Below are 26,660 nucleotides of genomic sequence, written 5' to 3' on the forward strand. Positions count from 1 at the left end.
AATCATGGCATGGAGCGTTCCCACCTCCCTCAAAGCTTCCCTCGTGCCTGTTTGTGGTTAGTCCCCTTCCCCAAGGCCTTGGCCCTGGGTGATGTAGGAAAGACGGGGTCCGAAGCCGATGGCCAGGAAAGAATTCTTGAGACGTCTTTGATGCAAAGAGGTGATTTTATTAAAGCACGTGGACCGGACCGTGGGCAGGAAGAGCTGCACTGGGGTGGTGAGGAGTGGCCCTTTTTATGGTTTCAAGTTCAGAGGGGGTTAGGGCTGGCACAGGTCTCTAAGGGATTTTGGAAGCAAGGTTTCCAGGACCTTGAGGGGCCAGCTCTTCTTGGGAAAGGGTCATTGATGACCATCTATTAAAACCTGAGTCATGTGACCCTCCAGATGTGTATCGGTGGGCCGTGTGCTTGGGGGTGATCGCCAACACACGTCTCGGGGGATTTAGAGATAGAGGGAATTTCTATAGGAATTTTTATATGTTAAAGTAGACTCACAGGATCCTGGGGGTCAGACTAAGGTTCTCCTTTGCTCTCAGCAGAGTATCACATCGATGCAGCTGAGCTCCCAGAGAGGGTCACCCTGCCTCTTTCAAGGACTCATCAGTGGGCTGTAGGGAAGAAGGAGATTTAATACTTTCTCTTCTCCATTTGTTTCCCACATCACTGGGGACCACCCCCTCCCCCCACCACTGCAGTTTTGCCTTTTCTAGAATTTGTATCAACTGTATCATCAGTACTTAGCCTGCCACGTCTCCGATTTTCCACTCTGCCCAGTGCTACCGGCATCTTCCTCATCGGTTCTGTATCAACACGCCTTCCCTCGGGGCCCAGCAGAACCCACTGTACGGACACCGGTGTTGTGTTGCGTTCACCAGTGACCCTTGGGTTCTTCCCACTCTGAGGTTTTTTCGAGTAGTGTTGCTGTTCATGCATAAGTCTTTGCATAGACACGTGTTTTTCATCGATCTTAGATCAACCCCTCGCAGTGAAACGCCTGGGTCCTATGGTGAGTGTGTGTTTTAGTGAATAAGAAACGGTCAAACTCCTTTCCAAAGTCAATGTACCATTTTGCATTCCCACCAGCAACGTGTGAGAATTCTGGCAGCCCCACATCCTTGTCCACACTTGGTACTGTCGGGCTTTTCAGTTTAGCCACTCTAGGAGCTGTGCAGTGGTATCTCCTGTGGTTTTGATTTTATCTTCCATCATGGCTAGTGGTATTGGGAACCTGAGTCAGTCAGCTGCGGCTGCTATGATGAAACACCACAGACGGGGTGGGCAGTTGCTTAAAGAACAGACATGCATCTGTCACACTTCTGGAGTCTAGAAATCCAAGATCAAGGTGCCTGATTCAGTTCCTGGTGAGAGCCCTCTTCGTGTCTCGCAGACAGCCACCTTCTTGCTGTGTCCTCACATGGCAGAGAGAGAGCTCTGGTGTCTCTTCCTCTCTTTGTTAGGACGCTAATCCCATCCCGCGGGCCCTACCCTCGTGACCTCATCTATACCTAACCCCCTGTGAATCCGGAGGGGAAAGTGCAGGTGCTTGGAGGTGGTGTGGAAGGAAGACCCCTGGAGAGGCTATCACACTCAGACACCGACCCCAAGGCTCCTGGTGTCACTCCTAGGACGTCCTCCCAAGCTCCACCTCCAGCTGGTCTGGCAAAGAGGGCCGAGCCCACACCAGCCCCCAACCCCAAAGTCCCTCCCCAGATCCAAGGCCGTCAAACTGTGACAACCCCAGATCTATCGGGCTATGTCATCCACGGGGGCCTGGAGCTTGGAACGCAAGGGAGAAGCCCAGCGGCAGCCCCAGGGTACCCACAACAGCCCCGACCCCCGCCCACGGAGCCTTGCCCTGGCTGGTTCCCACCACACGTCAGCTACTGGGACAGCGGTGGTCAACCTCCTACGGGGACGTATTCTTTGAGAAACGTGGGCAGCAAGTGCCAAGTCTCACCAGAGCAGGCAAGGTACCTCCCAGGACAGATGGGGGGAGCACAAAGATTTCTCCTTCATGACCTCCGGGCAAGGCTCTCTGTGACAGCTGTAGGGGTGGGCCTGGGCCACGGCTCCTCTGGTGAGTCACTGACTTAACTTCCCCAAGTGGCTCAGGGGCTTGGTTTTGGAGTCACATGGGGCTCCTGCCTCCAGAGGCCGATTCTGGGGCCCTTCACCCCAAACGAGAGGCAGGCTGGCGGCAGCTGACTGTGGGCAGGCTGGGTCCTCGGGCCATCAGCCCAGACACCTGAGAGTCCTTTCTGCTCCCAAGTCAGGCCCTAGTGCCCAAGTGGAAGTCAGCATGGCTGGGCTCTCAGCTGCCCTGGCAGGTGCCCCCACAGGTGCCCTTGGAGGTGGGACTCTGAGCACCGTCCAGGCCGGGCCCCATGGCAAGGGGAGCTGCGCTGGGGGTGAAGGGCCTCAGCTCGTACACATGCAGATTTAACTGCGTCTCCCAGGACACTGCAGGCTCCTGGGATCCCTCCCAGAAATGCGCTTGTTAATATAAACTGAGTGAGGCCAGGTTGGCTCAGAACAGATCCATGCCTAGTGAATTCGGATTCTCAGACGGAAACGGGACAGGGGTGGGGGCAGGGCAGGCATGCAGGGGACACGCGGGACAGGGCCGCTGGCCACCAGACGGGAGGCCCCTCTGTGGCCCTTGGGCCTTCGCTGGGGCAGCAGGCAGGTGCCAAGAAGCAGCTTTGGGGGCTGGCAACAGTTAATTTGGGGATCCACAGGGTGTGCTGCTGTCTCTGCCTTCTTTCAGCTTATGCTTTTGAAACAAGCTGTAGAGGACCCGCAGAGTGCTCTTGGCGTCCTTATTCACGATGTCTGTGGGTCAGAGAAGAGCAGGACAGCTGGTCAGGCCTCAGCCAGGCTGAGCAGGGGGTGACCTGGGACTGAGAGGCTTCCTGGGACATGGGACTTCAGTGCTAAACCCCAGGGAATCCCTGTCAAACGAGACCCATCACATGGCCCTGCCTCCCTCCTCCTGCCACCCGCTCCACCCCTGCACCCCACACGCAATTCCTCAAGGTCTCATCTGCCTGGACAGCCTGCCCCGGGGTCCCCAGTCCCCTGTGTTCTCTCCCCGGGACCCTCCTCCAGTGGGCAAAGCATCCCCATCATGGGAAACCCTGATAGACACTCGTCGTCTGTCATGCCGAGCGAGAGGACCACAGGCTGTCCACCGACGCCACAACACCCACGTGTGCCACACACTCACCTTCAGGGTTGACGGGGTAGGTGAGCAGACCTTCATCCTTCAGCAGATCCAGGGCCAGGGTGACATTGTGCAGCTGTGAAAGATGCCACCAGACATTAGCAAAACGAGGTAGCCCCAACCCAGGCCCGGGTCCCCAAGTACCAGGCCCACCCATCCCTCATAATATCCAGCAGCCTTCAAGGAGGTCATCTCCAGCGGGGAAGGTGGTTATGGAGAGGGGCATCCAGTCCAGAGGAAGGGAAGGCTTCCTGGTGGAGGTGACACCCAGAGGTAAGTCCCACCAGGGGAGGGGACTCCGCCAGGTTTATCTCCACCTTTTGGGATGCGGCCCCAGCATCATGGGCAACGGAGGCCCCATTGGAAACAGCGGAGTTCCAGGGGGCACAGCCCAGGTGAGGAGAGCAAGGCGCGGAGTGGCCAAGGGGCTCACCTGAGCTTACCAGACAGAAAGTGGCAGAATCAGGTCCGTCTCACTCTGACGTCCGTGCAGAGCGGGCTGGAGGCCGGAGCAGCCACCCCTGCCCAGGCGCACACGGGCTCAGATCCCTGCTCAGGCACGGGGTGACCTCCCACAGTCGCTCGGCACCCCCAGCCTACCTCGTGCACCTGCAGAGTGGAGTTGCCACCATTTCCCCCCATATCTGGCTCTGGGACACCAGGCGGGAGCCCAGGGGAGCCCTGACAGCCGTTGGCTTGGAGCACATGCTCTATTAGCAGTTTTCTCTGTTCGTGGCTCCTGTCTCCCTTGGGCCGCAACACGATCCAACAATCCCCGCCCTTCTTGGGGCAGCGGCCTGGCACGGGGTGAAGCGGGTCGGAAGCCAGTTGCCCAAGTGGTTGGACCACAGGATCCACTTGTCATGGAGCACCTCACGGGACCAGGGTTTCAGAAACACTGTGTCCATTCGTTTCATTAACATATATTTATTGAGCATCTACTACGGGCTGGCCGTGCAACAGGGGAGAAAGCAGACCCCCTCCCTGCCCCCGTGGAGTCGGCGCTTTGTGAACTGCGTTGCGACACTGTTAAAACGATCACACTTGCTTCATTCCTCAAGCCCAGCCTCGACCTGAGCCCGGAGGATCCGCTGCAGGCTCCAGAGATGTCTCGCCGCGCTCCACCCGCAGTGTAACACTTCCTTTCTGTGCACAGCTTGAGATTATAAAAGTAGAACCACCGCGTCGTCGCACGGAGCTGAGGGCAGGTTGTAATCCAGGAGGATGCACTCGAATCCTCCCGGGGAGAAATAATTGAATGTGGGAGGAAGCCCACGGTTCCCGGCGCCAGGGTTTTGACTTCTGCAGAGCAGACAGGTCTGGTAATGAGACATCCGATCTCAAGGGGCCGCTGTACCAGGATAATAATGTTCCCTCGGGTGTCCGTCCCATGGGCAGAAAGGGCTGTGGTCCCCGCCTTCTTCAGCTAATGACCTCCTCAGCATTTTGATCATACGTTCCTGCAGCTGAGATTTCCTATGAGGTCCCATAAGATTCGTTCTCGGGGTCTGAGCCGAGAGGCTGCTTCTCTGCCCCCATATAGGTAATGTGGCTCCTATGGGGAAGCCGGGTCTGACATCGGGGGATTCAGCGGGCCGACGGCACCAAGGCAACTTCCGCCCCCGGCTTGTAACTGGGGTTTGCGAGCCTGCGGAATATCGGGCAGAGGCTTCGAAGTCCCATGAAGCCCAACACCCAAGTAACAAAAGGGGGCACGTGTGCTGCTCGGGGTCTTGGTTCTGAGCCCCTTCCTGAGGCTCCCCGGCCTGCGTGTAGCCCACACTGCTCCATCTTCCCGCCTCCTCCCACATCTCTGTGTTCTGCCTTCTGGATGCAGGGTCAGCAGCACCACTTCGGCCGGGTTCTGACCCTCCTGGGCCCTCCGAGGGGCCCAGCTCTGGGCAAAATCCGTTCCTGGCTGGAGAGAGGCTCATACTCCTCGGTCTCCCACAGGGCTCACCCTGAATCCCCAGGAGGGAAACGGGGAGGCAGCCCAGGTTCTGGAGGTGGACAAGCCCGGGTGCAAGTCTGACCTCTACCCTGCCCTCTGTTCTAACTGGTATAGGCTTGTGACCAGCTTTCTGTCTGGTCCTCATACGGAAGTCGTACCCTCATCTAAGAACGGGGATGGGAACAGCTCCTACCTCAGGCCCAGCATGATGAGGAGTTAGTGAGTTCACCCCCTTGCCTGCGGGAGATCACCCTAGTGATCTAGTGGCCCCTGTTCTCGGCCCTTTCTGCACCCACACACTTCATAGGCGCTCCTGCATCCCCGCCAAGGCCCAGGGCCTCCCAGGCCGATGGGATGAGAGGGAAGCGATGGCACTGCCCCTTCTGAGCCTGGGCCTTGTGGGTTCTGCTTAGTCCCCTGTGTCTCTGCCATTCCCATAAGAAAACCATGCTGGGCTTGCCGCTGGTCCCAGGAGGACGGTGACAGGCATGTAACACAAAGCTGAAACAACCCCCCCCCCAAGCTGAACCCAGCCAAGTCTACACCAGCCAAACTCAGCCTACCTGCAGATCCCTGGGAATACATGATTGTGGTATTCATTAAGCCACCTGTTGTCCAGGTGGTTTGTTACACAGCATTTCTGGGGCAATAGCTGACTGATACAGCTCAGAAGAACCCAGTGAGTGCTGACCACTGTCCTTGCTACTACCACCAGAAACACAAACACTGCATAGCTCCAGCCTCTTTGCTCCTCATCCTAGATCCAAGCTCTTGAGAATCAGAGCCCTGAAGCAGTCTCCAAGTCAAGAGCACCCCTGCCTCCTGGGCAGGGGGAGGTCATGCCCATTAACGATTGCATCTCCATGGTGCAAGGGGAGAGGCAGCAGCTGGGGGTCAGAAGGCCGGTGCCAGTGTCAGAGCTGCCACTGAACCACAGAGTGCTCCTGAGCAAGTGCCAGAGCCTCTCAGGGGCTCTGCTTTCCCCTTTGTAAGATGGAGATGCAACCCAGCTAAGCAGGCTGGAACAAAGGCAGGTAAGCAGAGGGACCACCTGGGCAAAGACCTGGAGATGCCAGAGGACCAGTCCTCCAAAGGCTGTGGACAGGCCGGGAGGCCATGGCCACGAGTCTGTGGACATGGACAGGGCTAGGGGTGCATGGGGGAGGGGCCTGGACGGAGGGCCCTGGTTGGGGAGGGGGTGGCCGGGCCAGCCCAGAACCTCACAACCCTCAGGCAGGCCACAGGTCTGATCATCCCCAGGACCACGGCAGGTGGGGAGGCTGTGCGTGGGGACACCTGCCACTGGCACCAGCATTGCCTTCTCTCCCCTACTTCCCCGGGTCAGGCCACAGACCCTCCTGCCCGGACTGGTGCAGCCATCCCCCAAGCAGCCCGCCAGCCTTCAGGGTCCCCATGGGGTCTCCTGACTCCCACAAGGCCAGACCCCTGCCTTCCCCAGCCCACCCGTGCAGCGGGACCACACCACAGATGGACACCATCCTGAGAGTTCCATGCTTCTGTCCGCACCTGAGCCTTTGCTGATGCCGTTCCCTCCCCTGGGGGTGCCCTCCCTCTGCAAACCAACACGTGTCACCTCTCACACAGTGCCCTTCCTGACTCCTTCAGATCATATCAACCACCCCTTCTTTCGGGTCCCCAACTGACCCACCCACCCTGAACCAACACAGTTTACTGTAGCCCTAGGGAACCATACATCACCAAGAGTACAGTGGGTATAGACTGAGAGGCCTTCAACAACAGGAGTTGTGTGGGATTGTCTTTATGGCCCACATGGCACAGCCTGACACCAAGCAGGACCTCAAGAAATGAGGGATCAGGTACAGAGGCAGATGGGGGTGGATGAGGGGGTAGATGGATGGATGGGTGGGCAGGTGAATGGGTGGGTGAACTGGGTGGATGGGCAAACGGGCAAGTCAATGGATAGGTGTGAGGATGGATGGATGGATGGATGGATGGATGGATGATGGTGGACGGGTGGGTGGATGGACAGATAGATGAATAGAAAAATAGGCAGATCAGTGGATGGGCAGGCAGATAAATAGTTGCATGAAATGGATGGATGGGTAGATACGTGGACAACCAACCAAACTTCCCCTCCACCCTTTGCTCCACCTGGAAGTAAATAAGGAGACCGTATTGCTGCCTCCATTCAGGAATAGACCATCAAGGAAACCTCTGGAAAACTTACCATTTCCGCAGGAGAGGTGGGAGTGAGGTAAAACTCCTTCAAGTGCAGGAAGAAGCCTTCCAGTTGTCCAATCAGCAGGAGTAAGAAGACCCCGTCTGCAAACTGCAAAGGAGAGCACTGGAGGCGGGCGGCCCAGGGCCCCTGCGCTGCCACCTGCGGGCCGCGTGGCGCTGGGCACCGGCGTCTCTGGGTCTCAGCTGCCTTTCTTAAGACGTGAGGACAACATCCCCCACCCTGCCGTGTGCTGTGAACCACAGCGGCAGCTCCTAGGAGGCGCTTTACTGGCTGCCCGGCACACAGCATACGCTCAATAAAACCAGCTCTCTGCACATTATCCGTGAAATAGCCGAATATCGTTTTTTAAGCCACGTACTGCTCCCTGAGCTGCAGCAGCACAGGAGAAAACAAAGTTGAGTGTGAAATTATTCCGCAGGGAGAGGCAGAGAACGGCACGCCAGGCTCGTTTTGCGGCTGCCACATTAATATTTCTGCCCTGTTCGGTCTGCACGTGCAGAGATAAAGCCGTCGCCCCGCCGCCAGCATATCATATGCTAGCATAATCCTATTCAATCTCTTCAAAGATACAAAACACAAGATTGGATATTGGAGGAGAAACCACCGCTCGAAGTCCTTAATAGAATTTCCTCCCATTAGATCTGTTTTGATGCTATTAGTTCGGCCTGAAATCTTTTCCGCTGATCTTCCCCGGAAATACCCCTAAAGACCAGAGACTTCAACTTCTCCCCTTATCTGGCAGTCTCTAAATACCGTCATCCTATCATTATTTTCACAACGCCATTCCTCCCCCCCAAGGGAGAGATCAAGACGAAGCAGGTAAAAATGGAAACCTACAGGATCCTCCTGTGTTTGCCCACATAAAATATAATAAAACCACAAATGCATCATTTACGGCATGTCCGCGGCGTGCCAGGTCCCACGGAAAACACCGGAGGCTCATCATCTTATTTATCGCTCCCAATTCTATGAGGCTGGTGTCCTTAAACTCATTTTAAAAGAAGAGGAGCCTGAGGTTCAGAGACGTCCCAACCCAGGCCACGCAGAAAATGTGAAGGAGGCGTCCTCGCAGACCAGAGGCCACACGGGTGCATCTGGTATCCGTCAGGCTCAGGGCCTGGCATCTCCAGCCTGCCACGTCACCGCACACATCACACAGGGGCCTCTCATGTGGCCACTGTGTGACGTGGTGATGAGCACAAACTGTGGCCTCGGCACCCTGGATTCAAATCCCAGGTCGCCCACTCTTAGCGCTGTGCGACTTTGGATGAGTCAGTCAGCATCTCTGTGTCTTGGGGTCCTTCCTCATCTATAAAACGGGGGAGCACCTGTTCCTACCGCAGGGACCGTCTGGAGGATTCGGCAAGTTACCGTAGGCAAAGCACCTTGCTCGGGGCCTGGCACAGAGTGAGGGCTTTATTGGCTTCAGGTACCGGGCACCCCAATCCTCGCCGGCTGATGTCAGGGTGCATCTGGCTGGGATCACCGTAAGCCAGGAAGTCCACCGGGGACCAGACCCGACTGCCACCTCTGGCCCCCACCGCCTCCTGGCTGCATGAGCAGAAAGCAGCCGGCCCAGCGCCCCTACTGCCATGGCCAGGTGATGTGTCCGGTGTCCAGCAGCCCCATCGCCATCCGAAGGCCTGGGGCTGACAATTAGCCTCTCTCAGGCTCTCCGATCCCCTCTGTGCTGAGGGAACACGACAGGCCCACGGTACCCGGCGGAAAGCTGAATGGGTAAGATTCCAGTCCTGCCTCATGGCGGGACTTGGGGGACTGGACCCCCAAGGACCCACGGAGGCAGGGCTGTGGCAGCAGCTACGACAGCACCTAGTGGGTGGCACGAGGGGAGCCCCCCAGCATTGAGGAACCTGCGGTCCCTGCCTCACTGGCCCCCACGTTGTCCCTGGCTGGTGAGGCTGCCTACCAGCAACACTGCCCCACTGCGGCGGGGGGAGGACCCCAAGGCTCCAAGACCCCACACATCCTGGGGTCACATAAGGCCGGGCTCCAGCTGCCAGCGCCCCACGGGACCCGCCTCCTCACCTGCGCCCCATGGCCCTTCCCCGCCTGGGGCCCCACAGTCGAAGCCTTACCTGGTTGTCCAGATTCTGCACAGACAGGCCCAGGCGGTCCAGCTTCTGGTTGACGAAGTTCACAATGGCCTACCCAGGGAAGAATGAGGACCTCAGGCCCAGGGCTCGGGTGTCCCTCCTTCCCACTGCAGGGGGCAGAAAGCTCTCCCCGCGTGGTGTCCCAGGCACAGCAGGTGAGAGGCGGGGGGGCCTCGTTCCCTCCCCGTCACCCCAGGACACACAGGGCAGACGGGCAGGGGAGCCACTGGGGGCTTGGCTCTCTCTTACCTCTTTCACCATGTTCACTTTCTCCGGAGCCAGCTTAAATAATTCATCGAAGACGTCCTCTGCAGACAGATCCAATAAACACCGCATCACGATGCTGTTATCTCGGCGCCAAACCGGGACGTATTTCCATACAAGGTTCTCGGGGTACCCAGCCCAGAGGGAGCTGTAGCTCCAGCGCGCGGTTCTTGAATTAAATCAACGGGCCTGGGTCTGTGTCGCTGCTCCCAGGCTGTGCGACCCCGGGGGAACCGCTTCCCCTCTCTGTGCCTTGGGGTCAGAAAAAACCTACTAGATGGGGCCATGGCACATTTGGTGGCAGGTGACACACTTGGGCGCACAGTAGGGCTCTCGTCCCATCTATGGCGGATGCCCATTGCACCCGCTCAGCCAGCACCCCTCCTCCTCCGGGAAGCTGGCCTCCCTCCTGCCAGTCCAACCCCACCCCTCCCCGGCTCCGCGCAGTCCACGGAGCAGCCTTGGGTGGCTGAGCCGAGGCCGGCCCCGCACTGACACTCGGCCCAGAGGTCTCCTCCCCAGCATCTCTGGATTGGCAGAATGGGGACATGGAGCCTGCATCGTGCAAAAGGCCAGCGCTCTCGGCAGCTGAGTCATGCCTGCGAGGTTCAGAAACAAAAGAAGCATCTTGGCAGCTCGGCAGCTCAGGCCTGGTCCCGCCTCAGACGCCCAAGTCCTCAGACGAAAGCCCTTTTTCCCTACAAGCTGTCTTCCTAATATCTGCAGCCCACATGCTCCCCCCGCCCTCCGGGGGGAGACTGGTCCTCGGGCATTGAGCGGGCTGGAAGAAATCACCTTCTCAGCTGCCGTGCAACCCTGAGCAGGTCACTTCACTTCTCTGTGCCTCGGTCCCCTCATTAGGGGAGGGTGAAAGGTAGCACCAGATAGCACCATGCCCTTTAAAATGCACCCACAAATGTGGTGGAAGCACCAAGCGGTTCCTTCCAGACCCCTTGGCCCGTGGTCAGGGGAATCGTGTCCCCGAAGGAGCCAGGAAGTGAAAGGAAATGTGCGCTCAGTTGACATGAGCCAGAACAGCATGAATGTGCTAGAAGGGGTTGTGAGGAGGCCCTGCTCCGTGTCCCTGCCCCTCCGTGTGACCCACCCTCGTGCTGCCCCCTGACAAGGGCTGCTCCCTGAGCAACACCCCCTGTCCTCACGCTGCCCTACACACACTCACACACTCACACTGGGCAGCCTCCCTTCACCTCCCCTCTCCTCCCTCCACCCCCACATCCTCCCTCATCCTGTTCTCCAAATCCTCTCACAGGTGATTATTTCCACCTCTGTGGGCGGGGGGGGGGGGTGCCCCTCATGGAAGCCCCTGTCCCTACAGCAATGTGTCCTCAGTGGGGAGGGCTCAGGGAGGAAAATCATGTTGGATGGATGGATGGATGGATGAGGGAGGCATGGTAGGTGGGTGGGTGGCTAGATGGAGGGGTGGGTGGGTGGGTGAGTGGATGGATGGAGAGATGGACAGATGGATGGTGAGTGGGTGGGTGGACGAACAGCCGACCAGGCCAACCGACCGCAGGATGAATGAAAGAAAGAAGGAATGGCTGGACCAATCCATCAATGGGGGAAGAGGTGTGTCACAAAAGCAGTAGCCATGTCACACACCAGCTGCGATGAGGCACCCACGCTGCGCCAGGCGCATTCACAAATTATCTTCCAACCCTCATCGCCTCATCACCAGCCAAAGGGGACAACACCCAGCAAGTCACCCCTCGGGGACGCATCCGAGAGGAAAAGACCTGGAGTTACGAAAGTACTCACTCGTCGGCTGGTCCTTTTCTGTGCTAAAGGGAAAATTGTAGGGGAAGAAAGGCAAAGAAATGGTTAAAAAACAAAACAAAAAAACATCTTCAGACTCTAGTTTCTTTGTGTGACGGGACTCGGCGCTGGCAAGGTTGACAAGGAGGCTGGCAGCCTCGTGACCAAGCAGGGAGGGCCCTTGTGGGGAGCAAACGGAAGGAAGAGGCCCAGGCCCTTCCCTGGAGGCTTCCTCACCTAGTTGTGTCTGGGTTTTGTCATTTTGATGGTTGTCATTTTAGTTGGGGCAGGAGGCGTTACCCGTGCAACAAAACACACAAATGGTGAGTTTCTCGCGGGTGCGTTCCTACATAACGCCTGTGTGATGGGCACCCTAAGGAGACACAGACCCATCCTAGCACCCCAGGGCTCTCCCCCCCGCCCCCGTGACCCCCACTCCCCCGAAGCAGGATTACCACCGCTGTGCTTCCTCCCACCGAGCATTCGTTTTGCCTGTCTGGGAGTCCACGTCAGTGAAAAATCGCACAGTACGCACTCCTCTGTGTCTGGCTTCTTTCACTCTGTTTTTCTTGTCTTGAATGGTTTTTCTTTGACTTTGTGTTAAATTTTCCACACCAGCCCCGCCCCTCAGAAGCAGGGCTCTGGGCCCCCAGCAGGCCAAGCAGTCGCTGGAGAGCCGGGTGGCCTGTGCTGTGGCCTTCAGGAGGGGACTGGGCCGCGCGGGGTAGGGGCTGCCTGACGCGGAGACCGAGAGCTCATCAGCATGAACCAGGGTGTCCGAGGGAGAGACGCCCCCCTGCTGCCCGAGACTCTGGCTGAGAGCCAGAGGTGAGCCCTCTCGGAGCTCCGAGTTCATAAAGGGGCTGAGAAGGATGATTGTAGGACCACAAGGGGGGCAGGCATGTGGCGCCTTCCCACTTGAGTCCCCCCAAACTCGTTTCTGGACCCTAAGGCTTTGGCCTTGGAGGAGGTGCCCGGTCAGGGTTGCTGAGCCTCTGGGTGACCTCACTGAGTCAGAGGCTTCTTCCCGGGATGCCCTGGGGAAGGTTCAGTGTGTGTCCAGGAACCCCTGGCGTGAGGAGCCAGCACCTCCTGACCTTTGCCCTGCTCCGCACACATGCTTGGGTCACAGTGGATGCTGGTCATCGACTTTCCATTGGTTGAAGTACCTCCCACCCTCCACAGGAGCCAGAGACTGGAGGGACCCCAGGGTTGGAGGGAGTCCAGGTGGGGGAAGGCCCCCTCGCAACATTACCTATAACCTCACAGCAGCCCAAGAGGTAGGAATGGGCCCCCATATTTCAGAGAAGCAGAGGCTCAACACAGGGGGAGGTGACTTGTCCAAGGTCACACAGCTCATATACTCACGAGGGCGAGCTAAGCCCAAGTGGGGCTGCGTGCCAAGCCTGTGAGCTAGAGAGAACTGACTCCCCTAGCTAGGCTCTGTGAGGGTCAAACGGGTCACAGGGGCGACACAGCTCAGCGTCCTGCATGGAGTGGGCCCTCGGCAAATGCTGGGCTAGAGAGGAGAACGTGTGACTTCCTGCAAGTGGCCTAGGAACCCAGGAAGCCCTGGCCAGCGCCGCCCAGGAGGGCAGAGGGAAGGGCTCGTTGGCAGAGCATCCTGCTCGTCCAGACAGTTGGAAGGTAAACAGCTGGCTGACATGGGCACCCAAGGACAGAGCCTCCCGCCTGCACATAGTAGGCACTCAACAAATGTTGGTGGTATGGGGAGTGTTTGGTGCGCTTGTCTCCGGGTGCTGGGAGGCCAGCAGGGTCCTGCCATCCTGTTACAACGTTTGTGCTCTGCTGTAGCATCTCCCTGCCACGGATGATTCCCTCATCCATACCCCACACTTGGTAAAAGGGAAGCCAACATGGCATCCGGGTCCTATGACCCCAGGTCTGGATTCCTCCTGGCCCACAAAGGCTGTGGTGTGACCTCTGGACTGGGAGCCACAGCTTCTAACCACAACTCTGCCTGTTTTGTTGGGTTGTGCAGAGGACAAAATGAGCTGGCTGGGGTGGGCATGCCCAGCAGCCCAGGAAGGGTCATGCCCCGCAAGGGCCGGCACGATGGAAGGGCTCCCAGAAGGACTGGGGGGTCAGCCATAGCCTCTAGGGGCTGAGAGGAAGCTAGAGAGGTGTGAGGGCCCCTCCCACAAAGTCAGGTAGATAGATCGGTCCCCAGCCCCAGGACACACCGCCCTTTCCCCAGAAAGCATAGCCTGGCGTCTGCTGCGGGCTCTGGTTCCCCCTCACCTGCATTCAGTGAGCTGTTCCACTGACTTCTCTGACTTCAGGCCACTTTTGGTGCTCTAAGAAAATAAAAAGGGGTTAGAAATTGAGTAATCCCAGAAAACTCGAGGACCGACGCCAGCCACTAAAAGACCATAGTGGCCAGAGCAACGCCAAGGAACCCAGCTCACTCTACACCTCATCCCCTCCTCAGCGTGGCTCCTGGACAGCTCTCATCATGGTGGCCTGGCTCAACTGTCTTTCTCATGAGCCTTGAGTCTCACAAAGAGGAGGACAATGTCTGTCTTATTCCCCAGGTGTCCCCGGAGTCTCACCCAGTGCCTGGCTCACAGTCAATGAACATGAGTTGATCTGAATAATGAATGAATGATGACCAGATGGATGCGTGGATGGATGGATGGATGGATGGATGGATGGATGGATGGGCAGATGGATAGGTGAGTGGGTGGGTGGACAAATGCACAGACGGATGGATGGATGGATGGATGGATAGGTAAATGGGTGAGTAGACAGGTGGGTGGATGGATTGATGAATGAGTGAATGAATAAATGAAGGAATGAAGTCACCTCTGATTTATATAAGAAGTATAAACAAACTCATGACATAGGAGTCCTGACTTAGTAGGGAATTTTAATCAATGGTTTTGATAAAAGTAAGAATGATTTCACCTGAGGGAAAAGTAAGCTCCAGGACAGGAAGCCCCACTGCTCACCAGGTACTCAGAGGTTGGGGGAGGGATTAACGGGGAGCAGGAGCAGGTGGGGGCCCCACGTGTGGTGCTCAAAGTCTGCCTGAGTGAGAAGCCATGGGCTCTGGGGACATGAACTTCAACGCCAGTTGTGAGTGCGCTAGAGCAAGGGGGCCCTGGAGGTGGAGGAACCCAAGAAGGCTCCCTTGTGTGGTCACAGCCATTTGTGAGAACAAGGGACACCACCAGTGATGGCAAGGCTGCGAAGGCTCCCAAAAGGCCATGAACAGATGACCACTTATGGCCTGTGTGACATGGTTGCCATCAGCCAGGACCTTCCTGACAGCCCCAGGCAGATGCCACCCGCTGATCTCCCTGCGGCCACCCCGGACTCCCGACATCTCCCACCCATGGCCCCAGCCCAGCCCCCACGGCTGTCCTGGAGGGACATGATCTTTCTTGAGGGAGGTTCAGCCCCCTTCCACGCAGCACCCCCAATCCAGGGTATGGCGATATGGACCCAAATGCTCAGCCTATACACAGGGGTCCCCTGGCGCCCAGCCTCGTACCTCCATGGTGATCACCTCCACCTGGACATTGGTCGGGAGGGGCAGGTCAGGCTGGAAGCGCTTGGCCAGGGCCACGAGCAGATGCAAGGTGGCCAGCAGGTCCTTGCTGAAGATGGCTGGGAGGGGAGATGGCACAGGTCAGAGCCAAGTGGCCACACAGAGGCCTCCTTGTTGTCACCCACCCTCTGAAGACCAAGGAGCTCTGCGTCCAGCCTTCTGGAGGGGAGAGGTCTGGAGACATTCCTTCAGAACTCGAAACTGTCACCCTTTGCCCTCGTCACCCCACTCTGCTAATGCAGCCCACGGGCACAAGCCACCTCGCGGACGGGACTTCAGACACAGAGACAGTCACTGCGGACAATTGTGAGCAACTCAATGCCCTACAGTGGGGCCCTGGCCGAAGAAGCTGCTGGATTCAGATGAGTGTGACTTAATTCAGGGCAACGTTATACACACTGGGCATTGAAAGCGAGTCTTTAAACGTGGTGGTGAAGGCAGCGGCATGAGACCCAACAAGAACTGGGCTTGAGCACGGCTCCATCATCACCCCCAGCCCTGGTACTGAACCCCCTTCAGCCTCAGTGTTCTCATCTGGCAAAGGGGAGGGAGGTGGGGACCCAAACGGCAGGAACGTCACACCACACTGCTCACGGGCTGGGCTGGGGGTCTGGGTGCTTTGCTCGCTCTCCTTTCTCACAAGCCAGCACTGCAGGGATTACTTAAATCAGTTAATGAGAGAGGTGGGTAGCACCCATCCGACAGGCTGAGTGGGGGCGCACGGGGCCTGGGACTCCAACAGGGGCCACACCGTTGGCTGTGGTTACATGGCGAAACGTTGTGCTTGGCTGCAGCACAGCACCGCGGTAGGGAAGGGTGTAGGGCTGCTTGCACCCAGAAGGTGCATGACTACCCGGGAGGCTGTGCCTCTGCTTCTCCCAAACCCCCAGGGTGTCCCCACACCAGAGGCAGGTGAGCACACCCACTGGGTAAGCAGAGGCCTGCGGCAAAGGGACCCAGGTGCCCCCGCCCTCTCCTGGACCCCCTGGGCCCCCTGGGCGCCCTAGACCCTGCCCCGGTCCAGGCCTCACATACTTGCCACGCTCCACTTGAGCTGCTGCTCCCCCACCTGCAGACTGCCGTTGACGGCCTCGAGGACCACCTCGAGCTTGCGCCTCTGGCTCGGGGCGGTCAGGGCCATCTCCTCCACTTCCAGCTTGAGCCCGGTCAGCGTCTCTAAGGGCAGGAGAGAGTGGGAGAGGCCCAGGGAGGGAGTGGAGGGAGAGGCACAGGGAAGCAAAAGAGGGAGGAGGAGGGGAGTGAGGGAGGGGGAGCACGGGGCGGGGGCACCCCCACCACTGGCTGTGTAACCTGAGCAAGCCACACCCTCTGAGCTGCCCTCCACTGGCCCACCTCACCCTGACCACCCGGGGCCCACTCCCCTGGCCTTGGGCACAGCTCTGCACACTTCCTTCCTGCAAGGCCGTGTGGCCTAGACTCCTAGGCTCAGATCCTGACTCCCCTGCCTTCTTCACTCTGGGACCTCGGACAAGTGACTAGGCCTCTCGGTGTCCTCATCTGTAAAATGGGGACAGGACAGGATGGGGTTGTTCTGAGGATGAACTGTGCCTGCTCCGTGGCAGGGGCTGTGGAAGGGGCCGCAGGCCGGCGGAGGACCGAGATCAGCCCCACCTGCGCCCTCTGGGACCTCATAGCTTTGTGCAGAAGGCAGGTGTGTAGGGCAAACCTGACATCTCAACAGCAAGGGGGATGGGAACTGGGGGCAGGTAGGGGGGCCTGGCTGGGGTCAGGAGGCAGCCCTGAGAGCGAAGCCGCCCTGGGGAGCACGAGGGGTTTCCAGACTGAGACAGGGCACCCGAGGAGCCCAGGCCACCTCCACCTGTCCAGGTCACTCTATACATGACATTCGGCAGGGGCAGGGGGGTGAGGCTGGGAGGCCCGAGCAGCCCTGGGAGCCACCACTTACGGAAAAGGTGGTGCAGGATGAGCCCATCGAATATGTCCTCCTCCAGGCTTCGGACCACGATGTGCTCTGGGAGGAGCTTGGCATTAATCCACTCCATCAGGACCTGCAGACGCCCAGGTGACAGCTGACTGGGACCACTCCTCACCTGGGCCCCCACCTGGCTCGGTTCTGACCTCGGCCTGGAATGCCCTCCTCCCACCTGCCAACTCCTACCCGTCCTTCAAGGCCAGGTCGAATGTCACCAACTCTGGGAAGCCCTCCCTGCTCTCCCGGGCTGAGTTGGGGGCCCGCTCTGGGCTCCCAAAGATCCTCCTCCACCTCTCTTCACCAGGGACCTGGGCTGGTGGGGCTGACTGGTCCTGTGCCAGGGGCGGGTGCCGGGAAGCTGCCGTAACAGGTATGTGAAAGTGGGGAGGTGGCCATGGAACAGGATAAGGGGAAGAATCTCGAAGGGCCTCACTAGCCAAAGCCTAAACTGCCCCGAAGAGGCTGTCGGTGGGGACGTGGACCCTAAGCAGGTGCGTCTGGTGAGAGCTCATAAGGACAGGAAGGACATGACACTGAGAACACGGTGGAGGCCCCGTGACCAGGGAGGCAGAGGCTGCAGGGGCGCGTCTACAGGCCAAGGGACCCAAGGGTTGTCGGGGCCTCCTGACGCCGGGAGAGAGGCCTGGGATGGGGTCCTCCTTGGAGCCTCCGGGAGGAACCCCCTGCCCACACCCCAACTTAGGACTTCTGGCCTCCAGGCTGAGACACAATCACCGCCTCTTGCTTTAAGCTATGGGGTTTATTATGGTGCCGAGTGGCGGCAGCCCCTGGACACCGGCACAGACTACGACCGTGGTGCACACCCCTGCTCCTCCTGCAGCTCTGCCCAGGCGCCCCACCCTGCCTGGGCTCCACAGGCCAGAGGGGCAGGAAGTGGAGCTCCGTGCCTTTAAGGGTGCAGCACCAGCTACTCCAGAGCAGGTGAGTAACCCCCCAGCTCCTCTGCCCCTGCACCTGCTCCCAGAGGGCCCAGCAGGCCTCAGCTCCTGCCCCCGTGACCCCTTCCCTCCCCATCTCCCTTCCCCACTTGCTTTCCTTGTCTCCTGCTATTACCCGCCTGACCCCCTACTTGCACCCAAACCCTTGTCTCAGGATCCGCTCCTGGAGGAGCCCAAACTAAGACGTGTCAGCACCCCGTCAGGTTTTCCAGGGGGCACCGTGCCGGTTCTACTCTGTGTCCCGGTGCCTGATGGTGGGAACAGGTGGGATGGAGGGAGTGAGGGAACTCTGGGTGGGGGAAGCAGGAGGGAAGGGATGTGAGATGGCCAAAACCTGGGGGTAGAAGGTGATGCAGGAGGCAGCAGAAAGGCCTGAAGAGACCAGAGAAGTAGGACAGAGGGAAACGGGGGCCTGAGCCTGCCTGTGCTCAGCTGGTCCAGCAGCCGCAGCAGCAGACTCAGGGCCAAGGAGAGCCCCGGGTGACCCGGGTGACCCACACCTGTCCCGCCCATTTTGCCAGCTCTCCGTTGCCTTGAGCAGCCGAGCAGGTGAAAGTGCACAGGGTGTAGGGCCTGGGTCAAACTCCAGCTGTGGCCAGCCACTGGCCAGCCCTGTGTCCCCCACACGTCAGGTGGCCCCTCGGAGCCTCACTATTCGCTCTGTGGGATGCAAAACAGCAGATCCCTCTCAACCGTCTCGAGGCTTGTAGGGGCCATCTCTGAAGGCACAGTCGCTGCTCAAGAAATGTTCCTCCGCCTAGGCATTCGACAGACCTCCCAGGGACCCGCAGGGTACCCACCCCCCCCCGCCAGCCTGAGGTCAGAGAGGGGAGGGGTGCCCGCTATCCCTGCCCCAAGAAGATGAACAGACTGCCTCCCGGGAAATCAGGAGAGACCACAGGAAGCTGCTGTACCTTCTGCAGTTCTTCAAATTTGGGATCCCCCCGGGACGTGGGCGGCAGGTATTTCTTCTTTTCTCCTGGAAGCAGAGGGAGCATGACGCGTGTGTGGGGAGCCCGCAGGGAGCCGGGCAGCTCTCTCCCTGCAGGTCACCTGTATGCAGGCACCTTGACACAAGGGGAATTTGGTCCTGCTGCTCCACACACACACACACACACACACACACACACATACACACATGTAGATACATGCCGACACACACAGGCATGCACACACAGTCATAGATGCACACATACATGAACACACATATAGTCATAGATACACACATGCACACACACAATCATAGATGTACACACAAGACAGATACACATGCACACACAAGCATGCACACAGACACACATAGATACACATGCATACACATATCGTCATAGATACATACATAGATCCACACATGACATATGTGGTCACAGATACACATACATGCACACAGTTGCACAGTAAAGGTACAGTGTACACACAGACACAGAGATACATACATACACATATAATCATAGATACCCGCATGCACACACATGCACAGTCATAGATGCACATACAAGACATAGTCACAGATACACACACACACACAAGAGAGCACACAGACAGTCATAGATGCACACACACGTGTACACACATAGTCATAAATGCACACATACACACATGCACACACATGCATACACACTGACACACATACATGCACACGGTCATAGATGCACACACAAGACATAGTCACAGATACACATGCACACACAAGCGTGCACACAGACACAGTCATAGATGCACACACACAGACACACACAGACACACACACATGCACACACATCCTGAGCGTCAAATGTCTACAGTGACTTGGTTCTCCTGGACACTCCTCGTCCTCCACGCCTCTTCCTCTGCCCATCCTGTTCCCGCCACACCCCAGATGCCCTTCCCTCTCATTTCCCTCACGAGCACCAGCTCCTCCTCAAGCACAACAATATTTATATTTTGGGGACATACTTAGCCTGAAAAACTATTTCTTGTCTGAAACTCAAATTTAACTCGGCCTCCTGTGTTTTCTCTGGCAAGTCTACCCACTTACTCGAGAAGAAGCATGGCTCACACGAGCCAGGGGGCCGGGCACCGACGAGCCGAGGCAGATCTCACCTGCGTCCGCCAGGCTCCCAGCCGTGGGCAGGACTCGGGGCCCACGCGCTGACTCTCTGAGCCCCGGGACCCTGGTCGGCAGCTTCCTGGGGTTTCAGACTCAGAACCCACACGTGTCTGGACTGAGATGGGCCTGCAAGTTCATCTCGTCCCAGTGAATGTGGGGGAAACTGAGTCACCATGTGAGGCCTGCCTTGCCCCGGTTCACAAAGTGCGACGCCTCTGTCTTCCCATGATGCAGCTGGAGACTTTTCCTAGATGTTCTGAAAACCTTCAAGTTCTCCAGGCCCGTATCTCCTGACGAGGAAGGATGGCTAACCCGCTGGGCACCGGCAGGCCCGGGACCAGCACTGGGGAGTGGGCAGGTGGGCGGTGGGTGCAGGGCTCTGGTGGGACACCCCCCCACCCCTTCCTGGAGCAGGTTTCCTGCCGCTCTAAATCATCCCGCGTTCCGGCTCTGCTGGCCAGGACTTCGAGTATTTCTAAATCAACTGTGAAACAAAAAATAAATATTTTTTCAAATAACTAAGCCCTACTGCTAGCAGCAGTTTTGCTCATGACGCTTTCCAGCCTCAAATCCTCTATAAACAGAGCGCACCAGACCGCTAAGGAAGTCAGCCGGGCCCCAGGCTCTCATGGGCTCCGGGCCTCTCGGCCAGGCCGCAGCGCCCTCCTGAAGCGCTGTCCTCACGGCATCTCGAGACGGTTGCATGCTGCTCTTTCACTTAAATTATTTCACCCTGGGACGCCTGGGAGGCTCAGCGGTTGAGGGTCTGCCTTCGGCTCACGGCGTGATCCTGGGGACCCAGGATGGAGTCCCGCATCGGGCTTCCCGCAGGGAGCCTGCTTCTCCCTCTGCCTGTGTCTCTGCCTCTCTGTCTCTCATGAATAAATAAATAGAATCTTTTAAAAAAATTATTTCGCCCTTTCCATCATCATACTTATGTTTTAGAGGAGACATAAATGCTACTGAGGGGTGGCGGGGGGACCCGGGGGTCACTTCCTATCTTGCTTCTTTTCTGTAACAGGGAGATGCCAGCTTGGGGCAGCTGAGCTGTCCTCTCTGACCACCTCCGGGGAGGGAGCTTTCGGGGGCAGCAGCTACGAGCTCCCCAAGCTGGGAAAACAGACCTGCTGAACCGCCCCATCCTACACCCATTCTCTTCCATGCGTGTGAAGGAAGCAGATCAATAACCCCTACCCCCACCCCCGTGAGGTGTCAGATCTCTGGGGACAGCTGCCAGCACCGCGTGGTGGGCGTGGATCCTGAAAGCTGGAGCCGCCCTCCTTGGGTTCAGCATCCCAGCTCCACCACGGTAACTGAGTCACCTGCTACTCTGGTACGGCCCTCTCTGGACCTCAGTTTCCTTGTGAGTGCAAAGGAGGTGTACGGTCTACACTCAGAGCAATAAATGAGCTGCTGCCTGTAAGACGTGCATAGCACAGAGTAGCGGCTAGGCTCGCCTCAATGTCACAATTAACCTCGAGACGTGCGGGCAGGAGGGGATACCTGCCGAAGTTTCTGGAATCAGGGGCGGGGGGCTGTCAGGGATGAAGCAGAGGGCATAGGCAGGGGCCGAATGGAACTGGGTGTTCGGAGGACGACTTGGTAAAGCAGGGCCGTGCCCAGACCTGCCTGTCAGGTTCCTGCTGTGCAGACCCTCACCAGCACCCACCCCTGCTGCCCTGCCCTGCCTGCCCCCCGGCCCCCCCTGGACACGGCACCTTGTGGGAGTTCCTCCTCCGCCGGCGGCCCCGCCACCTTAGGACGCTGCAGCAGGTTGTAGAAGGACTCGGGCTCCATTTCTCCCGTGCCGGCCTGGGGTGCAGGGGACAGAAGGGATCACCGTCCGAGGAGCCCCGCACTCACCCTGTGAGTCATTTCTTCCAGACCATGAGGCTCAGGGACAGTGGGAGGGGGGTTGCCTAGGCAAGGGGACAGGTACCCCAGATGAGAGGTAGGCCTCAGGCCGATTCTTGTAGGATGTAGGGCTGGAGAGAGGCATCGGCTGAGGGCACGGCCTGAGCAAAGGCGCCTCCTCGGTCGGGTGTGGAGGAGCCAGGCCGCAGCTCTTCTGCGGCACCCAGGAAGTCCGGGCCCCACTCCCTGCAGTCAGGACAAAGGGGGGTGGCCCACTCTCCAGAGCTTGTCAAGGTCCAGGAAACCCTAGAACAGGGCTCCGGGGGTACCCAGGGGGGCCCACGTGGGAGTTGGTGGAGGTAAACACACTGATGAGTGACGTCTGTGGGGGTTGGACTAGGGGGGCCCTGGGGTCATCCTCTCCAGGTCTCCGAACCCGAGACAGGTGGGCACAGAGTGGCACCCCCAGCCTTTGAGTGAGCGGACAGAGCTGGCGTGCCAACATCACCCAGGCTCATCTCCTTGTGGGCCTGGCCTCAGAGGGTGGCCTGGCCCTGCCCGTCCTGGTTCTAAACGAGGCTCTCTACAATGCGCCTCATCATCCTCAGCCTCTCTGCGGTTTGGGGGGTCTCAGTGCTCATGCTGGCATGGGCGGGGCCGGCATCTGCAGAGTGTGCACAGCCCCCTTCGGGTGTTCATTATGGACAGGGAGCCGGGCTCACCCCCAGTGGTATGGGGCAGCCCTGGCCTCCTTCCTGTTCCCCTAGGCTCACTTCCTCTCCTGCTCAGCCGGAAGCTCTGCCCCCCTCTTCAGCCCCGGCATCTCCACCGGCGTTTCTGGTCCCAAACCACATTGGGGCTGGGGTGTCACACATCAGACTGGTGCTCGGCTCCAGTCCCCGGGGAGGCCTGACTACAGCAGCAGGGTCCAAAGCTGGGGCTAGCTGGTGGCGTTCCCTGGGGCTGCAGCCACCCCATCACCCCAGCAGCCAGCCCAGGGACACCAGGGCGCTGCTTGAGGCGCCATCCTACCCCCTGAACTCCCAAACCTCCTCCTGGACAGGATTCGGTTCAAAGGATGTGGCCAGAGAAAAGAGTGTGGCCTGGGGGTCAGGTGGCCCAGAGTCCAGCCTGGCTCCTCCTCATTCTAGTTGTGTGACTTGGGATAAATCCCCTCTGTTTCTGGTCCTAAAGATCTTTATACAAGGCAGGGCCCGACTCAGAGTCACCAAAGGCAGTGGAGTGGACACAGAGCTGGAAGAGCCGCAGGCCATCGGCCACTCCGGGCTGTCCCCGTCCTGCCCTGGGCCTCGGTTCCTCCATCTGAAGCCGGGTGGCCTCTCTTCCCCGCACGCTGGGGGAAGCTCAGGGGTGATGGCATGTGGAAAGGGAGGCTGCCCACCCGGCCACACTGGAAAGAGGATGGCGCCTGCCTGGCCCCAGGAGGGGAGGGGACAGAGGGGCTGCTTCTGAGCATGGGTGGCTGGAGGGGCACAGAGGCTCAGGGTGTCGCCTGCTGGACTCTCTCTCCTGTGGCCCCAGCTAAGGCTGTGTTCTCTGGGGTTGGTCCCACCAGGGCCCCGGGAGCCCTCCCTCCATGAGCTCTGGCTCCCCAGCATTACAGAGGCTCGCAAGAGCGGAGACGCCAGGAGGACTCACCTAGCTGCCTCCTCCACACCAGGAAATGAAGGCCACGTAGATCCTGATCACCGGCCTCCAAGTACGAGTTCCCAGCAGAGGGGGGCTGGAGGCCGGGGTGGGGGGGAAGGCAGGGGCCACGCACCCCACTCACTTCCTCCCAGCCTGTGGCTTCCGCAGGGCCTGCTCGGCTGCGTCTGCAGGGAGCTTCCTCCTCGCTGGGCCTCGGGGCCCGGTGCCTCCACAGCCCCACCGGAAAGCTCTGTCCCCAGAGCCCCAGCCACCCAGCCACACCTCCTGGCCCTCCGATGCCTCGATGCCTCGCAGGCAACTGGAACCTGCTCTTTCTTCCCTCTCTCGCTCTCCCTCTCCACCTCGCAACCCCAGCCCCAGCCAGTCCCTCCCAGGCCTGCCATCTCCCAGGGGCAGCCCCAGAGGACCTCACATCCTGGCCACCAGCGAACCTCGAGCCCTACCTCGGGCCATCCCTCCTCCCTCATGCCCCCGCCCAACCAGCCCCTCTTCCCCTCTCCCCTGGCCTGGACCACAGAGGAGCCTCCTTACTCGACCCCCGTAGCTGCTGCCCTCTACACCCCAGCCCTGCCCAGGAGGCTCATGTCCCAGACCATCAAAACCCACCACTGGCATCCCATTGCTCTTAAATAAAATCTACTCTGCCCATGGGACGCCTGGGTGGCTCAGCGGTTGAGCGTCTGCTTTCAGCTCAGGATGTGATCCCGGGGTCCTGGGATTGAGTCTCACACCGGGCTCCCTGCAGGGAGCCTGCTTCTCCCTCTGCCTGTCTCTGCCTCTCTCTCTGTGTCTCTCGTGAATAAATAAATAAAATCTTCAAAAACAATTACAACAAAAACTCCAAAATCTTTTCTGCCCAGCACAGCACGTGTCCTGGTGCACCTGCTGGCTAGATCTCCATTCCTGCCCCCAAGCCTCTCAGCCATGTGTTGACCGCCTCTGCTTCCTGAAAGCACCACGTCTTCTGTTTCAGGGTCTTCACACTTACTCTTCCTAGAGGCTCCTGCTCCAGCTTTGAAAGTGGCTAAGTCCTCATCTGTATCATCAGCTTAAACGCCTCCTCCTTCAGGAAGCCTTCCCGAACAGCCTGATCTAAAAGAGGCCATCGGTAGGGTTCCTCACCACAGGCCCGAAGGTCTCGTGTACCCTAGAATGCTGCCCGACACCAAGCAGACTCCATGAATAAGCGCTGCTGGCTGCTGTTGCCTAGGGGATAAAGTTCTTCCAGAGGAGAAACGGGCCTTGACGGATGAGTAGGAGTTCGCCAGGTAAAGATGCATGAGAATGTTCCAGGTGGAGGGAAGGGACCAGTGCATGCACAGGTATTAAGGAGGTTAAGAAGGTGAGGCCTCAGGATGGCAGGAGAGGCAGAGATCAGCTCAGACTGGAGCTTTGTCCTGAACTTGAATCCTGAGGAGCCAGGATGACATTGTGAGTGTTCACGGCAGCAGTGACGGGGCCGAGGGGCCAGCAAGCCGAGCACCCTTTCTCTGCTGACAGAACAGGCAGGAACGGGGTAGAGGAGTAGGAAGCAGGACCAAGGGTACCTGGGAGCATGGAACGCGTTCCCAGGAAGTTACAAAAATGACAAAAAGTGTGAGTGATGTTACCACCGCCGAGAGTTACTGAGTAACCGATGATGAAGCAGAGTTTTAAGGGCTTTGATTTTACGGGAGCCGGCCTCTGGGGCAAAGGAAGACACAGAGGGGCAGGATTCAGTCTCCGCCCTCCCAACGCCCCCCTGCAAGCCTGGGGTCCGTGGCACATGGGGGTGGGAAGCAGTGGGGCCCACACCCCAGTTGGCTTGGGCAAGTGTGGCGGACACGGCGTGGCCCTGGGGGCAGGTGCACCTTCCAGGTCCCAGCAGGGACAGCATGTCCGAATGGGGAACCTGAGGAGTTTAATAAAGCACCTGTTGGGGCAGGGCTAAGGGGACCTGAGGAGACAGTGCTGCACCCCGAGCCTAGCAACACAAGGGAGCTGTCACCCTCCGCAGCCTAATGGGGCAGAGGCCAGAGCGGACACCAGAGCCCAGAAAGAGACCACTGAGGCCCTGAGTCAGCCACCAGCCAGGGGCTGCGCTAGAGGGGGGCACGCCGACCCATGAGCGACCCTCGCTCGCTCTCCCCCACACTCCTTCCTGCCAGGGCCAAACCCCAGGGGGAAACGAGCGGCAAGAAAGCCGGGCCAGGCAGCCGGCGAGGCCAGGGCAGCAGACATGGGAGGATGGACCAGGAGGCTGGTCGGAGACAACCTGACCCCAGCACTGAGTGCAGGCGGCCACTCAGCAGCCCCCCGTCACAGCAGAGGCAGCCGGCGCTGCAGTGTCACTAGAAGAGGCCTTGGGGGCGGAGGTCTGTCCCCGGCCTGCGGCTCCAGCCTTCCTGGGCTCCTGGGCCACCTCATTCCCAGTATTCGACTCCTTCCTGTGCAAGCAACTACGGCGACTCTGGTGATCTGTATCTGAACCTAGATTAATACAGGATTTGTTACCAGTCGAGGGAGGCAGATCTTAAGCGAGGAGGGATGATGGATTCGGTGGGGGAACGTTCCACCGTGGAGAGGGAGGGAGGACTCGCTGGCCAGCAGTCACACGGGGGCGAAGCGGATTTGAACCCGGCGTCTCCCCAGAGCTGGGTCCTTGCCAGCAGCACTTTGGGATGCTCAGTACTTTCAAAGCACCGAGGCCTCGCTCTCCAGGTTAGCGATACTTTAAGTGACAATTTTAACATGTCCGAGGCACCTGAATCCCCCCACCCCACCGTGACCTGTGCAGGGAAGGTTTGCAGCAGGGCCAGCGAGGACCGCGGAGCCTTGGCCGCCGCCGGGGTTCACCTGGGCCCCTTGCCCTGCGGCACCAGGAGCGCGCCGCCTCCCCGGAGCAGCACCGTCCAGCCTGCGCCACCGGCCTGCTGGCACGTCGCGTTCCACGCTGGATCCAGGCAAGCAGGCGGACTGGCCCAGCGCTGCTCGGTGTTCCTGCTCACCCGCCGCGGTGACTCTGCCCCCGC

General features: G+C 58.9%; 1 protein-coding gene and 2 long non-coding RNA genes across 10 annotated transcripts; 2 read left to right on the forward strand and 1 right to left on the reverse strand.

Annotated features, from left to right (window-relative positions):
- Nucleotides 1-146: 146 nt before the first annotated feature.
- Nucleotides 147-23,929, reverse strand: PARVG (parvin gamma). Of its 7 annotated transcripts, XM_035721756.2 has the most exons (14): nt 23,638-23,904; nt 22,064-22,224; nt 21,843-21,936; nt 18,950-19,014; nt 17,050-17,152; nt 16,158-16,298; nt 15,066-15,181; nt 13,811-13,866; nt 11,552-11,574; nt 9,761-9,819; nt 9,494-9,562; nt 7,383-7,484; nt 3,226-3,298; nt 147-2,831 (listed from the first exon to the last, which is right to left on the reverse strand). In XM_035721756.2, exons 2-14 carry the CDS (start codon nt 22,121-22,123, stop codon nt 2,719-2,721), a joined length of 1,074 nt encoding a protein of 357 aa, XP_035577649.1. In that variant the 5' UTR covers nt 22,124-22,224; nt 23,638-23,904; the 3' UTR covers nt 147-2,718. The 7 variants fall into 7 exon arrangements, 5 of the variants coding, with proteins under 5 accessions (XP_035577649.1, XP_035577648.1, XP_035577650.1 ...); XM_035721755.2 differs by lacking the exons at nt 147-2,831; nt 3,226-3,298 and adding an exon at nt 4,134-4,524 and having other exon boundaries at nt 23,638-23,923; XM_035721758.2 differs by lacking the exons at nt 147-2,831; nt 3,226-3,298 and adding an exon at nt 4,531-4,698 and having other exon boundaries at nt 23,638-23,915.
- Nucleotides 8,592-10,194, forward strand: LOC112666293 (uncharacterized). 2 transcript variants are annotated; one of them, XR_004819291.2, is made up of 3 exons: nt 8,592-9,134; nt 9,482-9,666; nt 9,794-10,194. It is a non-coding gene; the product is annotated as an uncharacterized LOC112666293 (long non-coding RNA). The 2 variants fall into 2 exon arrangements; XR_003140807.3 differs by having other exon boundaries at nt 8,597-9,134; nt 9,506-9,666; nt 9,794-10,182.
- LOC112666296 (uncharacterized) lies at nt 12,504-20,642 on the forward strand. Its single transcript, XR_003140808.3, has 5 exons — nt 12,504-13,195; nt 17,096-17,166; nt 17,381-18,018; nt 18,797-18,997; nt 20,040-20,642. It is a non-coding gene; the product is annotated as an uncharacterized LOC112666296 (long non-coding RNA).
- Nucleotides 23,930-26,660: the final 2,731 nt, after the last annotated feature.

The sequence above is a fragment of the Canis lupus genome, chromosome 10 (assembly GCF_003254725.2).
Source record: "Canis lupus dingo isolate Sandy chromosome 10, ASM325472v2, whole genome shotgun sequence".
NCBI classification, from domain to species: Eukaryota; Metazoa; Chordata; class Mammalia; order Carnivora; family Canidae; genus Canis; species Canis lupus.

Coding starts and splice junctions, on each gene's coding strand:
- PARVG (XM_035721755.2), bottom strand. CDS start 22,123: ATGCCTCTCTCCAGCCCTACATCCTACAAGAATCGGCCTGAGGCCTAC. Junction 16,299..17,049: donor CATCCTGCACCACCTTTTCC/GTAAGTGGTGGC, acceptor TCCTGCCCTTAG/AGACGCTGACCGGGCTCAAG. Junction 13,867..15,065: donor TGGAGGTGATCACCATGGAG/GTACGAGGCTGG, acceptor TTATTTTCTTAG/AGCACCAAAAGTGGCCTGAA.